This window comes from Macaca fascicularis, chromosome 8, assembly GCF_037993035.2.
Source record: "Macaca fascicularis isolate 582-1 chromosome 8, T2T-MFA8v1.1".
NCBI lineage: Eukaryota > Metazoa > Chordata > Mammalia > Primates > Cercopithecidae > Macaca > Macaca fascicularis.
Window position 1 is genome coordinate 57,949,067 of NC_088382.1, and position 18,165 is coordinate 57,967,231.

The 18,165-nt window shown below is 41.3% G+C and overlaps 1 protein-coding gene across 3 annotated transcripts in view; it reads left to right on the top strand.

Annotated features, from left to right (window-relative positions):
• Positions 1-5,655, top strand: part of UBE2V2 (ubiquitin conjugating enzyme E2 V2) — a 56,689-nt gene extending 51,034 nt beyond the window's left edge. For all 3 annotated transcript variants that reach the window (XM_065519196.2, XM_045398217.2, XM_045398218.2), the window contains one exon: positions 4,763-5,655. In XM_065519196.2, coding sequence (XP_065375268.1) covers positions 4,763-4,909 — 147 coding nt within the window. In that variant the 3' untranslated portion in view covers positions 4,910-5,655. The remainder of the gene's footprint in view (positions 1-4,762) is intronic.
• The last annotated feature ends 12,510 nt before the right edge of the window (positions 5,656-18,165 follow it).

Below are 18,165 nucleotides of genomic sequence, written 5' to 3' on the forward strand. Positions count from 1 at the left end.
TACGGTCATAATTTATCTACTTTTTCTTTTGTCAAATGTGCTTTGGATGTCATATCTGAGAGACCATTGTGAAATCCAACATCACAGAGATTTATTCCTATGTTTTCTTCTAATGTTTTATAGTTTTAAGTCCTAATTTGGGTCTGTGATCCATTTTGAGATATTTTTGGTGAATGGTATGAGTTAAGAGTTCAGTTTTATTCTTTTGCATGTGGATATCTAATTGTCCCAGTACCGTTTGTTGAAAAGATTTTTCTTTTCCCCTTGAATTGTTTTGGCATCCTTGTCAATAATCAATTAACCATAAACATAAGGACTTATTTCTGGACTCTCAATTGTAATCCATTGATCTGTATATCCTTATGGGAGCACCCCTTTTTTTTTTTTTTTTTTTTTGGAGACAGAGTTTCGCTCTTGTCACCCAGGCTGGAGTGCAGTGGAGCAATCTCAGCTCGTTGCGACCTCTGCCTCCTGGGTTCAAGTGATTCTCCTGCCTCAGCCTCCCGAGCAGCTGGGATTACAGGTGCCTGCCACCACACTCAGCTAATTTTTGTATTTTCAGTAGAGACAGGGTTTCACTATGTTGGCCAGGCTGGTCATGAACTCCTGACCTCAGATGATCTGCCTGCCTCAGCCTCCCAAAGTGCTGGGAGTATAGGCATGAGCCACCACGCCCCGCCTTTTTTTTTTTGAAACAGGGTCTCACTCTGTCATCCAGGCTGAAGTGCAATGGGGTGATCATGGCTCACTGCAGTCTTGATCTCCCTGGGCTTAAGCGATCCTCCCACCTCAGCCTCCTGAGTAGCTGGGAATACAGGTGTGCGCCACCACACCCGGCTAGTTTTTGTATTTTTACTAGAGATGGGGTTTCGCCATGTTGCCCAGGCTGGTCTCTAACTTCTGGGCTCAAGAGATCCACCCGCCTATCTCTCCCAAAGTGTCGGGATTACAGGTGTGAGCCCCTGCACCTGGCCTGCCTTTCTGGACTGCTGTAGCTTTGTAGTAAGTTTTTTTGTTTGTTTTTGAGACAGAGTCTTGCTGTGCCACCCAGGCTGGATTGCGGTGGCACAATCTTGGCTCACTGGAACCTCTGCCTCCTGGACTTAAGCACTTCTCATGCCTCAGCCTCCCAAGTAGCTGGGATCACAAGCATGCGCCACCACACCTGGCTAATTTTTTGTGTTTTCAGTGGAGACAGGGTTTCATCATGTTGGCCAGGCTGGTCTTGAACTCCCAGCCTCAAGCTGATATGCCTGCCTTGGCCTCCCAAAGTGCTGGGGTTACAGGAGTGAGCCACCACGCCTGGCCTGTAGTAAGTTTTGAAATCATAATTTTGTTCTTCTTTTTTTAATATTGTTTTGGCTACTCTGGGTTTCTTGCATTTGCATATGAATTTTAAGATAAGCCTTCATTTCTGCAAGCAAGAAAAAAGCAGTTGAAATTTTAATAGGAGTTGTATTGAATCTCTAAATTAACTTGATGAATATTGTCATCTTCATAGTAATAATAGTCTTCTGACCCATGTATATTTATTTAGCTCTTTAATTTCTATCAACTATATTTTACAGTTTTTAAAAATTATTTTCATTTATTTATTTTTTTGAGATGGAGTCTAGCTCTGTTGCCCAGGCTGGAGTGCAGTGGCGCAATCTTGGCTCACTGCAACCTCTGCCTTGTGGGCTCAAGCAATTCCTGTGCCTCAGCCTCCCAAGTAGCTGGGATCACAGGCATGTACCAGCTAATTTTTGTATTTTTAGTAGAGACGGGGGGTTTGCCATGTTGGCCAGGCTGGTCTCAAACTCCCGACCTCAGGCTATCTGCCTGCCTCGCCTTCCCAAAGTGCTGGGATTACAAGCATGAGCCACCGCACCCGACCTTTAAATTATTTCTATTTAATTTTTTTTTTCTCTTTTTTCTGGGGAGGGAGGGAAAGGGGGAGGTAGGAAGGAGGGAGGGGAGCTATTTTACAGTTTTCAGTGCACAGGTTTTGCACTTTTGTTAAATTTATACTTAGGTATGTTATTTTTTATTTCAGATTGTTGCAAGTGTAAATAAAAACTAATTTTTGTATATGGAACCTGTATCTTGTTGCCTTGATTAACTTGTTTATTAGCTCTAATAATTTCTTTAGTGGATTCCTTAGAATTGTCTATATACCAGATCATTTCTTTCATTTCTTCTGCAAATAGAGGTAGTTTTACTTCTTCTCTTTCTAATCAGGGTGCCTTTTATTTCACTTTCTTTCTTAATTGTCCTGGCTAGAACCTCCCCACTACAATGTTGAAGTGATGAGAACGGGGCCAGGTGGTGGTGGCTCATGCCTATAATCCCAGCACTTTGTGAGGCCGAGGTGTGCAGATCCCTTGAGCCCAGCAGTTCAAGACCAGCCTGGCCAAGATGATGAAACCCTGTCTCTACTAAAAATACAAAAAATTAGCCGGGTGTGGTGGTGGGCACCTGTCTTCCTAGATACTTGGGAGGCTGAGGCAGGAGAATCGCTTGAACTGGGGAGGTGTGGGTTGCAGCGAGCCAAAGTAGCTGGGCCTGTGGTGGTGCGTGCCTGTAGTCCCAGCAACTTGGGAGGCTGAGGTGGGAGGATCACCTGAGCCCAGGGAGGTCGAGGCTGCAGTAAGCCACAATTGTGCCACTGCACTCTATCTAGCCTGGGCAACGAGTGAGACCCTGTCTCAAAAAAAAAAAAGAAAATATAAGAAGTGATGAGAATGGACATCCTTGTCTTATTCCTCATCTTAGGAGGAAAACATTTGGCCTTTATTAAATATGATGCTAGCTCTAAGTTTTCTGTAGATTCCTGTTAGGTTGAGGGGTAGTTTCCTTCTATTCCTAATTTATTGAGTATTTATATCATGAAAGGTTGTTGGATTTTGTCAAATGCTTTTTTGCATCCATTGAGATGATCATGGTTTTTGTTCTCTGTTCTGTTAATATGATATATTACTCTGATTTTTAAAATGCTGAATCTATCTTCTGTTTCTGGGATAGGTCCTACTTGTATATAATCTTTTTTTTTTTTTAGGAGATGGAGTCTTGCTCTGTCGCCTAGGGTGGAGTGCAGTGGCACGATCTCAGCTCACTGCAATGTCCGCCTCCCAGGTGCAAGCAATTATCCCACCTCAGCCTCTCGAGTAGGTAGGACTACAGGTGCACACCACCACCCCCAGCTAATTTTTTATATTTTAGTAGAGACAGGGTTTCACCGTGTTGCCCAGGCTGATTTCGAACTCCTGAACTTAGGCAGTCTGCCCGCCTCGGCCTCCCAAAGTGCTAGGATTGCAGGCGTGAGCCACTGCACCCAGCCTGTGTATAGTCTTATATGTTGCTTGAGGTCAGCTGTAGATGACAGCTTATGGCCTTCTCAGCTCTTTCATAAGCCGGTGCATAGCCCTACACATGTGTGTGGTCTTCTGGATTCCCAGGCCTGTTTTGGGGCTTTTCAACACCTCTATAGACACCTCATTTCCCAGCTTGTCTGCTTAAGTATTTTGGTTACCTTCCGGTGTTTTTTTTTTTTTAGACAGAGTCTCACTCTGTCGCCCAGGCTGGAGTGCAATGGCGCAGTCTTGGCTCACTGAAGCCTCCACCTCCCAGGTTGAAGTGATTCTCCTGCCTCAGCCTCCCAAGGAGCTGGGAGTACAGGCATGTGCCACCACACCCGGCTAATTTTTGTATTTTTAGTAGAGGCGGGGTTTCACTATCTATGTTGGCCACCCTGGTCTCAAACTCCTGCCCTTGTGATCCACCCGCCTTGGCCTCCCAAAATGTTGGGATTACAGGTGTGAGCCACCACATCTGGCCCACCTTCCTGTTTGACTCAGCTTTTTTTGACAAATGCCCAACGTAGGAGGTGACTGAAGATAGGTGAGCTCTGAGGTCAGATAAAGGAAAGCTCTGTGAGTGGAGTTTTCCAGGGAACTGCAGGACAGGTCAAATGCTGACAGTTAACTGAATGGGCTTGCAAGGAGCTCCATCCCCATTCTGTTGCTCTTTCACAGAAGATTGATTTGGGTTGGGTGCGGTGGCTCATGCCTGTAATCCCAACACTTTGGGAGGCTGAGGCAGGTGGATCACTTGAGCTCAGGAGTTCGAGACCAGTCTGGGCAACATGGCGAAACCCCGTCTGTATGAAAAATAGAAAAATTAGCCAGGCGTGGTGGCGGGTGCCTGTAATCCCAGCTACTTGGGAGGCTGAGGCAGGAGAATTGCTTGAACCTGGGAGGCGGAAGTTGCAGTGAACTGGGATCATGTCACTGTACTCCAACCTGGGTGACAGAGTGAGACTCTCTCTCAAAAAAAAAAAAAAAAAATTAGGAATAGTGCATAGAATACATTGGAAAGAAAAATCTGAAAGCAGAGATCAGCTTAGTAGCTTTCGTCTAAATCTCAGTGTGAGATAATTCCCCAGATTTTGGGTAGTGCCATTGGAAATGGAGAGGAACTTTTTGACCTTACTCCATTAAGAAGGAATTGGTAAATTTATTTACAAAGTAGTTATTTAATATAACATTTATTTCTGATGACCAAAGTTCACTATATGTTTTATATCTTTATATTTTCCCAAGATATTACACTAATTATGATAAAATATACTAATTATGGTATTAGTAATTTCATAGTGTATGTTTTGTGAAAATAGAGGCAAGCTATGAATTTTCAAAATCATTCTTATTAAAATACACTTAACAAATTGATGCCATAGTACTTTAAACTTGCTAGTTAACTGTACTTTTTCCTCCCCTTTCAGGTGGATGCCCGGAGCATACCAGTGTTAGCAAAATGGCAAAATTCATATAGCATTAAAGTTGTACTTCAAGAGCTAAGACGTCTAATGATGTCCAAAGAAAATATGAAGCTTCCACAGCCACCAGAAGGACAAACATACAACAATTAATTTTAGTGGATCTCAAACTTGTCTTAAATCAACAACCTTCTACTCATGTTAATGTCTTGATTAAATATCACAATGAAAAATACCCACACATTAAGTAAAAGAATTCCAGCTGGTAAACATGACCTGGACATTTGTAAGAATATATTTAATACATGTACACCCATTATGTTTTCAGGTAACAGGAGGAAAAATGCAGCACAATTTTTTTTCTCTTGTTAAGGCACTGTCATTTAAACATAAACCTGGAGTACTCAAAGTAGAATTCAGGTTTACAAGATGAAAGCGTGTGGAGAAGTGTCAGATGGCAGTGGAAGCATGTGTGTTTCTAAAAAGTGAAAATCTCAAGAAAGAAAACAGAAATGGCATGCTTTACCCATCTTGCTTAGTGAAAGAGAGCTGCAGTTGAAATTGTTTAAAAAGTAGCAGGTACAACGAATATTGTCACAGATGTGTTAATTTTTGAAGCGGTGTGGGTGCTGACTACTAGTAGTATCAAAAATATGTTCAGGATTGTTTTGATACCTGTATTTATAATAAAAAATGTTGGGGGAAGTTGATGAATTTCTGTTAAAAGCTGTTCTTGTGTGTTACATGTAACAGACATGGTAAATATTTGTTTACAGTCTTTGTTTAACCATGCATTTAAGTTTAAGTGAAGTCAACAAAACGGAAATAGGTGTATGGATATGTGATTTGGAGATTAAAGTTAGTCTTAAAATGTAAATAAAATGTGGAACGTGTCCTCAGAGACTGTGCCATTTCTATTATGTTGATGTAGTATATGTACAGTACCATGCTAGGGAAGCAAAAATTGGAATTATGTAGCTTTTCCTGTATACACACTTTTATTTACCCTATTTTGTGTACTTCTTGTGAATTATAATGTGCAGACTATTTCAGAAAAGAAATTACCTAGTTTAATTTCTTCTTTGGACAAGGAGGAGTCCTAGGTATTATATTTTGAGTTTGATTTCACCAGAAATAATATTATTAAAAATATCTTTGCAGTCTAGCAATTCTTTTAGGATTATAGGTTGCAAATTATCCAAATACATATCCCATTTTTAAAATCATAACATCTTTTTTAGTTGTTTTTCTGTGAAGCTTTTGGTTAATAAATAGGGTGAACTAATTGGAGACTTTTATCTTCCAGTTAGGGCTTTTAATACTAACAAGGATAACTTTATTCATTCCACTGTTCTCTACTCTGACAAATATGAACTCTGAAGTTGAAAATTCATTTATGTTCTGCTTTTACCAAAGTGACATGAGGCGTTAGGTCACTATTTCACTTCAAAGTACTGGATACAAAGCTTTGTTGAAAATGCTGTTTGATGAATTCACTGAAGAATATAGAAAAGTGGTCAGGTAAAGTCTCCTTTTATTTTGTCAAGCTTAATAATTTTTTTTTTTTTTTTTTTTTTTTTGAGATGGAGTCTCGCTCTGTTGCCCAGGCTGGAGTGCAGTGGCCGGATCTCAGCTCACTGCAAGCTCCGCCTCCCGGGTTCGGGCCATTCTCCTGTCTCAGCCTCCTGAGTAGCTGGGACTACAGGCGCCCGCCACTCGCCCGGCTAGTTTTTTGTATTTTTTAGTAGAGACGGGGTTTCACCGTGTTAGCCAGGATGGTCTCGATCTCCTGACCTAGTGATCCGCCCGTCTCGGCCTCCCAAAGTGCTGGGATTACAGGCTTGAGCCACCGCGCCCGGCCAAGCTTAATAATTTGTCTCATACTTTACCCCGGTATATATAGGCAAACCAAAACCTTATCAAATATTAAATTAGATGTTCAAAGTTTGCTTATAAAGTAAAGTATTGGCCATGTGGTGACTCATGCCTCTAATCCCAGCACTTTGGGAGGCTGAGACAGGCAGATCACTTGAGGTCAGGAGCTTGAGACCAGCCTGGCCAACATGATGGAACCCCGTCTCCACTAAAAATACAAAAAATTAGCCAGGTGTGGTGGCGGCCACTTGTAGTCCCAGCTACTCGGGAGGCTGGGCAGGAGAATTGCTTGAACCTGGCAGACAGAGGTTGCAGTGAGCCGAGATCACACCACTTCTCCAGCCTAGGCGACAGAGCAAGACTCCGTCTCAAAAAAATATATATTAATAATTGACCTTGGCTGTATATTAAAATAGTTACTTTTATAGTAGGGCACATTTCTCAAACATGCCCTGAAAGGCTTTTATCAAGCTCATATAAAGTTAAAGCTTTGAGCTACCTTTTCTTGGCCAATAGTACATTAAAGTCACTGAGTTTATGTAAACATTAATTTCAACATGGCTGTTCCATTTTATTTACCAAAAATACTTAAAATGCTTTAAGATGATACATAGAGAACATACACATACATACAAATTAGTGCATGTATAATTTGTTAAATTTGAAATGAACTATTACCTTGAAATATAGTCTTTAAAAATTTTTAATGGTTAAAGAAGATTAAATTGAATGAACTGACACTGTAGTCTAATGGTAACTGATAATCTGAATCCATCTCTCTGATAACCTCCTTTCCATTTCGAAAATGTGTCTTATTATACATGGAAGCTAGTAACTACTTGAATGCTGTCGGCAGGATGAGGGTCTGGGTACCTCAGTCTCTTGTCCTCTTTCCTTCCCCCAAATCTATGATTGTGAAGTTGCCAACCCCTGCCCCCTTCTCCTGCCAAGTACATGTTGTCAGAGTCAGCCCTATAATGTTCATTTCCCCTCTTGGTTGTGAGATTATGGATCTCTGCAGACATTTGCATGCCATTTAACCCATTTCTAAAGCTGAATCCATTTTGCATGTCACAATCAAGATGTACTTGGCAATCTAAGTCACACTGGGAGACTGTAAGAGGAATTAATATAGAAAAGCTCTTAATTATAGTAACATTTGGAAGAAATTTTTCCTTTGTTTTGTAAAGTGGCTAAGGTTGTAGGAGTGTGTGGTATTACCTTTTAAATGAACTGTAAAATTGCCTTAGAAATTTGTTTAAAAGGCTAGCAAGTGAGACCCTTGAGGGTGATCATATATTAATAAAGATTACCAAAAGAAACGTCTTGTCCTGTTAGGTCAGTGTTATGATTTAATGGTTTTAATTACTTAACCAATTTTAAGAATTGATAATTTTAAAAAATATTTTTTCTAGCATTCTAGAGTAATGTCTTTTGTTGTGGATTTATGTGTAACTACAGGATTTTGGAACATTTTGAAGGATAGTCAATGATATTTAGTCTTGGATATAAAAATAGAGAAAATTTATAGTTTTATGTTATTAAAATAATTTATCACACTTAGTGATTTGAGGTTTTCGCAGAGTAGATTTGTTTGACTCATGGTTTATTAGTCTGGATTACTTAAGAACAATATGTTGATTTTAATGTTAACTCCCACTAAATATATAATATTGATAAATACATGTGAAATTAATATTGTTTTGAAAATGTAGAGGACACAGCTGGGAATTATGAATGCTTTTTTCTTAATAGGTTTGGTGTGTGTGGCTTAGGTTCTGCTGATGCATCATGGAAAGACAGCAGTGAACTGTAGCCTGCCATCAAAACTGTATCAACTCTTTTAATGAGCATGTGACTGTATTAGGTACATTTTGAGGAATATAAGTATTGATGATAAAGTCTAATATGCATAATAGGATTTTGGAGGCATTTCAGGAATTTTCCTTTTATAGTATGCTTTTTAGGCATCTGTATGTGTAATGTCATGGTATCATTTATTGCTGGGATGGATTGAAAGGCACTGCTTTTACTTTTCTGATAAGTATCAAAATAATTTTCTAGTACCAACTTGACTGGCTTTTAATTATTGTCACGCACACACAAAATTCAACTCAAGGTTTGGGAAAAGTGTATTTTTTTCTATACAAGATAAAAGTGTCATAAAAAGGAATGGATGAATTGTTGATAGGAACATTAGCAGTTAATTTTTACCTGATACTGAGTTTACTGCATAGGAAGGAATACCTCTTAAATAATATGCCTTATAGAATGATGAAATCTTACCATAGTTCGTACTGAAAATGTTTATTTAAAAAGTATTGTGGAGTGTTGAAAATAAAGATACATAATAAGTATTTTCTGAAGAGAAAATTAATGAAGGTATTTAATGATATAGGAAATAAGTGACAAGTTAAAGTCCATTTTGTTGCAATAAAGGAGTTGTGCAAACTCAAGGAGTGAGTTACATGACTGAAAAAAATCATTGGATACGAGGAAGTTACTGTGGTGTTTATATCCTTAGTAGGATCTTTTCATCTAAAAAATTCCTAAGAATCTGCTCCATCTCATGTTTAAAATTAAAATTTTTTTTTATTCGTTTTTAGAGACAGGGTCTCGCTCTGTCACCCAGGCTGGAGTGCGTTAGTGCAATCATGATTTACTTTAGCCTTGATACCCTAGGCTCCAGTGGTCCTCCCGCCTCCCGCCTCAGCTTCCTTAGTAGCTGGGACTACATACAGGTGCACACCACCATGTCTGGGTTTTGTTGTTGTTGTTGTTGTTGTTTTTGTTTTTGGTAGAGACAGGATCTCACTATGTTGTATAGGCTGGTCTGAAACTCTTGGCCTCAAGTGATCTTCCTGCCTTAGCCTTCCAAATGCTGGGATTACAGGCATGAGCCACCACCCCTGGCTGGCATCTCATATTTCTGTGTAGTCTATACAACCATCTCAAAGTTTTTGTTTCAGGTTAATTTGTGAAATAAATGATAAAGGCTGATAGATCTTGTTTTCTTATGAAGATTCCAGGGATTATCCTTTCTCCAGTGTTTAACTGACCAAATACCATATAAGTGTTGTGCAGTGATCCATTTGCTGCCAAATATATAGACTCAATGTGTGAATTCTTTTATCTTGTCCTCGTCAGTAGTGAGCAGCTACTTTATCTAGAAATTTTGGCAGTTAAAAGATTATACAAAACCAGAGTTGTTGTTATTAGTTGGCAGTAAGAAACCAATAGTCAAAAGAAACCTGTGGTAAATAGAAAAGCAAATTGTTGACGTTATCTGTAGTGAATACTTTGCATTGCTTGTTCAGTACAGTAGTTGAGTAATGAAAGAAAAACACTGTTCAAAGATTACAAGGAGGCTTTTTTTTTTTTGGTTTTGTTTTTTAAACAAGCAGTCCTCCTGCCTGCCTCAGCCTCCCGAGCAGCTAAACCACAGGCACACACCACCACACTCGGCTAATTTTTAAAAATTTTTTTGTAGCGGCGGTCTCGCTATGTTGTCCAGGCTGGTGTCAAACTCCTGGCCTCGAGCCATGCTCCCAAAGTGCTGGGATTGCAGGCATGAGTTACCTTGCCCAGCTCAGTTTTTTTCCCCCCTTTTAATAATAGATTACAAGGTAATATCAAAAATTCACATTATCATGAAATGAGATTTTAACAGGACATCCTCATATTAAAATGTAGTAAAATTAGTTTTAATACTGAATATCCTGTTTTTTCATTTAAAGACTTTCATTCATTTATAATTAATAAACATGATACTTGATACTTGCAAATGCTTTATTACATTTGATAGCCTTTGAGGCTTATCAGCCTTTAACTTGAACAGATTTTTTCCACAGTTGATAATTGATAAAGATAAAGATATTGTTTCATTCCTTATCAAGCCACATTAGCCACTTAAGTAATGGTGCTCAAATGTTCTGATTCCATCCATTATTATAAATTATCTTTTTGTTGCTATAATGTAAAAAAATCTGGATAATTGCAATGATTATTCAGACAAATTCAAAGTGGGTATGATGGGCACATTTTCAGTTATCCTAATACTCAAGTGAAAATAATTGAGTTCACAAGAAGAGTAAATTAATTGCATCGGTTTTTAAATTTTAGTAACATATGGATCCCTTTGAGAAGGAAAATTCTTGTGGACTTAGTGTTGTCTTGAATTATTTTTATTAAACTATTGTTTAATGCATACATTGTTTGAACTTAGGCTCTTAGATTTTTTTTTTCTTCTTCTTTAGACCTGTAACAAAACTGCAAGATCTTTTAAAATTATAAAGTGGGCCCGGCGGAGTGGCTTACGCCTGTAATCCCAGCACTTTGGGAGGCTGAGGCAGCCAGATCACCTGAAGTCAGGAGTTCGAAACCAGCCTGGCCAACATGGTAAAATCCTGTCTCTACTAAAAATAAAAAAATTAACCGAGCATGGAGGTGTGTGCCTGCGGTCCCAGCTACTTGGGAGGCTGAGGCATGAGAATCACTTGAACCTGGGAGGCGGAGGTTGCAGTGAGCTGAGATCATGCCACAGCATTCCAGCTTGGGCAGCAGAGCAAGACTCCATCTCAAAAAAAAAAAAAAAAAAGCTTTATTGCTAAAAACTAGGTAGTTTTTTATGAAATGAAAATTTTATTGAGTTCTGTTTATCGAACACGTTGGCATGCTTGTTATTAAACCCTCCCTATATGAAGTCCTTATAAAAGGCTACTTGGTACTTGTATGTAGATGATAATATTGAGTTCATAGGTAAATATATGTACATTATTGTCAACTCTTCGTAACAGAGATGATGATCAAGTCTGCTGGTCCCTCATCTGGCACCTCCTATCTGGTAGAGTCTAACTACCCATTAGCATCATATTCTAAGCTGAACTGGATAGTAATATGGATAAGTGAAGCCATTGGCATGATATTCTAAACTGAACTGGATAGTAATATGCAAAATGAAGCCATTAGCATAATGTTCTCAGCTTAACTATATAGTAATATGGATAAATGAAGCAATTATCACAATGTTCTAATTGGTACTGGATAGTAATATGGATAAATGAAAAGCAGTCCAGAGGAATCTACTGCAAATCCTAGGGAAAACACCTATTTTGCCCTCTGCCCTGTGACTGTAGGCAGTTAGCCCTGTAACCTTTAGTTTATTCTCTAAAGGCTGTGCTTGCCTCTGAGTTGTCGTGTAATGAAATAACATGAATAGGTTTAATCACAGTCTGATGCAGAGTGATCAATAAATGGTAATATTTCTTAATGTTATTAATCTAAGAACGCTTAGTCTATGTTAAAATTTGCATTTGTGGCCGGGCACGGTGGCTGATGTCTGTAATCCCAGCACTTTGGGAGGCCGAGACAGGCAGATCATGAGGTACAGAGATTGAGACCATTCTGGCCAACATGGTGAAACTCCATCTCTGCTAAAAATACAAAATTTAGCTGGGCGTGGTGACGTATGCCTGTAGTCCCAGCTACTCGGGAGGCTGATATTGCAGTGAGCTGAGATCATGCCACTGTACTCCAGCTTGGTGACAGAATGAGACTCCATCTCAAAAAATAATAATAAAATAAAATATACATTTGCATCAAGCCTGTACTTCTATGTAAAGAATGGGTTGGTTTTTTGAAAGAGGTCATATGGGACGCCATTAAGGCATTTGTGCATTCTGAATTCAGTTAATTTCTGCCCATGGTCAAAGGTGAACAGATAGGCTTTTGGATGTTTGTGATAGGCTTCTTGATGCCCCCACACTGCTGAGAGGATGCCCCCACACGTCTTGCCGCAGGGGCCCTGGTGGATGCATCCCAGGTTGGGCACAATTGCTTTGGTACCAGCAGCAGGCCATTAAGATGAGGTCCGTTGGAAAGAGGTAACTTACTGGTAATGGAAAGCCAGGTTCACAAAGCTTGGGTTGAAAAGTCCATGGTTTAACTACATTATAATAGAAAACTCAATTCTTCATATATGCAACCTATGTAAAGTAACTTGATTAATTAGGAAAGGGAGATTACATTTTAAGCTTACCTTTTTCCACTAGTCACTTGTGAATATAATCATAGTGAAGTAATATGAATTGTGAAAGAAAGTCGATTTCTACTTTTAATAAGCATCAGTGGGTGGTGCTTCCAGCAAATCTTGAGACTAGGGCTTTTGTCTTATTCTTGCCTTTGGGCAGGCACTGTTAGATGCTGAAGATACATAGCCTCTTTTCTCACATGTACAATGTGGTGGAACTTAAGAGATAGGCTCTTTATTTATTTATTTAAGATGGAGTCTTGCTGTGTCACCCAGACTAGAGTGCAGTGGCACCATCTCAGCTCACTGTAGCCTCTGCCTCCTGGGTTCAAGCGATTATCGTGTCTCCTGAGTAGCTGAGACTACAGGTGTGCCCCACCACGCCCAGCTAATTTTGTGTATTTTTAATAGAGACGGGGTTTGTCTTCTTGCCCAAGCTGGTCTGGAACTGCTGGGCTCAAGTCAACCTCCCTTCTCGGTCTCCCAAAGAGCTGGGACTGCAGGTGTGAACCACAATGCCCAGCCAGGACTAGATTTCTGAGGTTGTTGAAAAGCGCTACAACAAGTGTTATTAATAGCTTGTCTTTTAAGGAGAATATAAACTACACCTACATATAACGAGTTTACTCCTTATCCTGGTGTTTGGTAACTGTTAAAGAGATTAGCCGAGGCCGGGTGCGGTGGCTCACACCTGTAATCTCAGCACTGTGGGAGGCTGACGTGGGCAGATCACGAGGTCAGGAGATCGAGACCATCCTGGCTAACACGGTGAAACCCCGTCTCTACTAAAAAAAAACATAACAACAACAACAAAAAATTAGCCGGGCGTCGTGGCGGGCGCCTGTAGTCCCAGCTATTCGGGAGGCTGAGGGAGGAGAATGGCGTGAACCCAGGAGGCGGAGCTTGCAGTGAGCCGAGATTGCGCCACTGCGCTCCAGCCCCAGCAACAGAGTGAGACTCTGTCTCAGGAAAAAAAAAAAAGTTAAACCCTGCGCGGTGGCTCACGCCTGTAATCCTAGCACTTTGGGAGGCCGAGGCAGGTGAATTGCTTGAGCTCAGGAGTTTGAGACCAGTCTAGGCAACATGGTGAAACCCCATCTTTACTGAAATACAAAAAACTAGTCGGGCATGGCGGCGTGTGCCTGTAATCCCCGCTACTTGGGAGGCTGAGACAGGAGAATCGCTTGAACCTGGCAGGCCAGGTGCTACTGCACTCCAGCCTGGGCGACAGAGCAAGACTCCATCTCAAAAAAAAAAAAAAAAAAAAAAAAAGTTATATTGTTGGTTGGGCGCAGTGGCTCACGCCTGTACAATCCCAGCACTTTGAGAGGCCGAGGTGGGTGGATCACTTGAGCCCAGGAGTTTGAGACCAGCCTGGGCAACATGGTGAAACCCTGTCTTTACACAAAATACAAAATAGCTGGGCATATCCCAGCTACTTGGGAAGCTGGGGTAGGAGGATCACTTGAGCCCAGGAGGTTAGCAAGGCTGCAGTGAGCTGTGATCGCACAACTGGACTCCAGACTGGGTGACAAAGTGAGACCCTGTCTCAAAAAAAAAAAAAAAAAAAAAGTTTTTTACACTTTTAGGTTTGGGGGCACATGTGATGGTTTGTTACGTAAGTAAACGTGTCATAGAGTTTTGTTGTACATACTATTTCATCACCAAGGTATTAAGCCTGGCATCCAATTGTTATCTTTTCTGCTCCTCTCCCTCCTCCCACCATCCCACCTCTAGACCCCAGTGTCTGTTGTTTCCTTCTTTGTGTTCACAAGTTCTTATTTAGCCCCAGTTTATAAGTGAGAATATGTTGTATTTGGTATTCTATTCCTGTTAGTTTGCTAAGAATGATAGCCTCCAGCTCCATTTATGTTCCTGCAAAAGACATGATCTCATCTTTTTTGATGGCTGCATAGTATTCTACGGTATATATGTACCACATTTTCTTTTATCCAGTCTGTCATTGGTGGGCGTATAGGTTGATTCCATGTCTGCTGTTGTGAACAGTGTTGCAGTGAACATTTGCATGCATGTGTCTTTAAGGTAGAATGATTTATATTCCTCTGGGTATATACCCAGTAATGGGATTGCTGGGTCAAATGGCAGTTTTGCTTTTACCTCTTTGAGGAATCATACTACTTTTTACAATGGTTGAACTAATTCACACTCGCAGCAACAGTGTATAAGTGTTCCCCTTTCTCCACAACCTCGCCAGCATCTGTTGTTTTTTTGGCTTTGTAATAATAGCCATTCTGATTGGTGTGAAATGGTATCTCATTGTGGTTTTGACTTGCATTTCTCTAATGATCAGTGATACTGAGCTTTACCTCTTAGACTCTGGACAGCCCACACATTCTCGCGAATAGTTTAGTCTTGACAAAATGGAAACTGGAGTAGTCAATTTCTTAGACACCTTTGGTGCTAACTTAATTTCTCAGTCATTTAATCTATGTGTGTGGTGTGTATGTGTGTTTTGAGACAGGATCTCACTGTGTCACTCAGGCTGGAGTGCAGTGGCGGTATCTCAACTCACTGCAATCTCTGCCACCTGGGCTCAAGTGATCCTCCCACCTCAGCTTCCTGAATAGCTATGACTACAGGCACAGGCCACCACGATCAGCTAACTTTTGCATTTTTTGTAGAGACAGGGTTTCAGCATATCGCCCAGGCTGGTGTCCAACTCCTGAGCTCAAATAATCACCTGCCTTGGCCTCCTAAAGTGCTGGGATTACAGGCATGAGCCACTGTGCCCGGATAATTTTTGCATTTCTTGTAGAGATGGGGTCTTGCCATGCTGCTTAGGTTGGTCTTGAACTCCTGAACTCAAGTGATCTGCCTTTCTTGGCCTCCCAAAGTGCTGGGATTACTGGCATGAGCCACTGTACCCAGCTAAGTTTTGCGGGTTTTGTGGAGATGGAGTCTTGCCATGTTGCCCAGTTTGGTCTTGAACTCCCAAGCTCAAGTGATCCTCCTTTCTTGGCCTCCCAAAGTGCTGGGTATAAGGCATGAGCCACTGTGCCTGGCCTACACTGTGTATTCTAAGAGCATAGAATGCTTTACGGTGTATGGAACCTTGCTGGTCCTATGGGAGACACACAGAAGTATAGTTTTATTCACATGTAGTGTACAGTCTGTCTTTCGAAAGGACATCATTTTGGTATAGACCAGTGCTTCTCAGATTTTAATGGCATTCTTGAGGGTTTGTTAAAGTGCAGATTCTAATTCAGTAGGTCTATGGTGGGACCTGAGGTTCTGTTTCTTACAGGCTTCTCATGATGGCCACTGGTTGGTAAACCACACTTTGAGGAGCAAAGGGCTTAATAAACAGTGGTTTGGGAGGAGGCTTAATGGATGTGTGTCTGGCGGGCATCCGTGGAGTAGGAAATGCAGACCATGTTTGGGGTGCATATACTTAAATTCTCTTTACAGAGGAGCAAGCACGGTCTCACCATGGTGTCCTTGGCTGTTTTGGTTTTGTCTCCCTAACTCCCTGCCCACTCACTTTTCATGGCCCTCTGCTGGAACTTCCTCTCTGGCCCCATACTTTTGACTTGAGACCTTATGACTCTCAGAGCCTGTGTATTTGGTATATTTGTGTGTGTGCAGGGATGGGCATAGAGGGCAATTTCACCGCAAATATTTAAATTTTAACATTGCCACATCACGAAAATCAGTTTCCTTTTAAATGTTCCCATCTGGGCGGTGTGTGCAATAATCTTTATGATGTCTCTGGCACATCCCCTTGCTGAGCTTGGGCACTTTGTAGATGACCTGTGGGTGCGCACCTGCAGCACTGAGTCTTCTGGGCTGTATTTGCAGGGCCCTTCACCTGGTGGGCATTTCCTGGTGCCACCTCACAGATTCAAACCTTCATCTCCAGGCACGCTTGCCCTTTCCCCAGGCCTGGGAAGCTTCTCCTCCTCATCCCTGTTCCAGGCACATGACTGCTTCCTGTTGCAGAACGAATGAAATTTATTTCAGGGAAAAACATAGTAGGTAGGTTTTATATCCCAAAAGTGTCCTTCCATCTGTTAAGGCCAAGTTTAAATGTTACCTTTTCAACTAAAAAATTGCAGGTCATGCTTATTTGTCTCTCCCTCAAGCTGTATTGATTAAGGCAAATAATGAGATGGAAGTCACAAAGTGTTTGTCGTGGTGTGTGTGCCATGCTCGCCAGCACTAGCCACCCTGCCTGCTGCCGGCAGAGCACCTGGGTGTGAGGGTCAGGGCGGGCAGAAATAAGCTGTAGGGTGAGGTAGAAACGCCAGTGTACAGTGGAAGAGCGCAGCCCCTTGCTCAGGTCTCAGCACGGCAGAACTGTGGGGGGGCTTTAACTCAGTATATACTCCTGAAAAATTTTTAAATGACCAGGGCCAATAGATACGTGACAGATAGATACAAATAGATAGTAGATATTTGTCAATTTGTGAGGTAGAAAGCCTTGTAATGTGTTCTAAGCACTACAAACATTCTTCTGAGATTATGTTGTTATTTACCTACGGCCTCTGGTAGCACTTTTGGTAGAATATGACTTTTCTCTAATTTTGAGATAATTTCTTTTCTTTTCTTTTCTTTTTTTATTCTGAGACAGAATTTCACTCTTGTTGCCCAGGCTGGAGTGCAATGGCGTGATCTTGGCTCACTGCAACCTCCGCCTCCTGGGTTCAAGCAGTTTTCCCACCTCAGCCTCCCAAGTAGTTTGGGATTACAGGCATGCGCCATCACGCCTGGCTAATTTCCTTTCCTTCCTTTCCTCTCTTTCCTCTCCTTCCTCTCTTTCTCTCTTTCTTTCTTTCTGTTTTTTTTCTTTTTTTTTTTTAGACAACGTCTTGCTCTTGTCCCCCAGGCTGGAGTGCAACGGCACGATCTCGGCTCACTGCAACCTCTGCCTCTTGGGTTCAAGCGATTCTCCTGCCTCAGCCTCCGGAGTAGCTGGGATTACAGGCGCCTGCCACCACGCCCAGCTAATTTTTGTATTTTTAGTAGAGACAGGGTTTCACCATGTTGGCCAGGCTGGTCTCGAACTCCTGACTTCAGGTAATCCATCTGCCTTGGCCTCCCAAAGGGCTGGGATTATAGGCATGAGACACTGTGCCTGGCCTATATGATATATCATTGTTATTATATAGTCATCCTATAGTCATATAGAGCACTGGAACTCATGCCTCCTATCTAGCTGTAATTTTGTATCCATGAGCAAATCTATCCCTATACTCTCCCTCCCCCTACCTTCACCAGCTACTTATTTTAAAGAATTAACAACAACAAGAAGAAAATCCTGTAAGCCAAGTGTAAACTCCTGGAATAGCTCTTAGTTCTGCAGTCTATTTGGGTTCTCCCATGTTTTAATATTGAACAGAGCAGCTGAGCCTGTAGCCTGTGTACTGTGAATGGCACACTTCCCCTAATTATCCTTTAAATCATGGAGCAGTGACCACTCACAGGGTCATCGTTGTTTCCAGGATCCTGCATCTGTTGAAACCTTGGATCTCTGTTCTGAATCTTG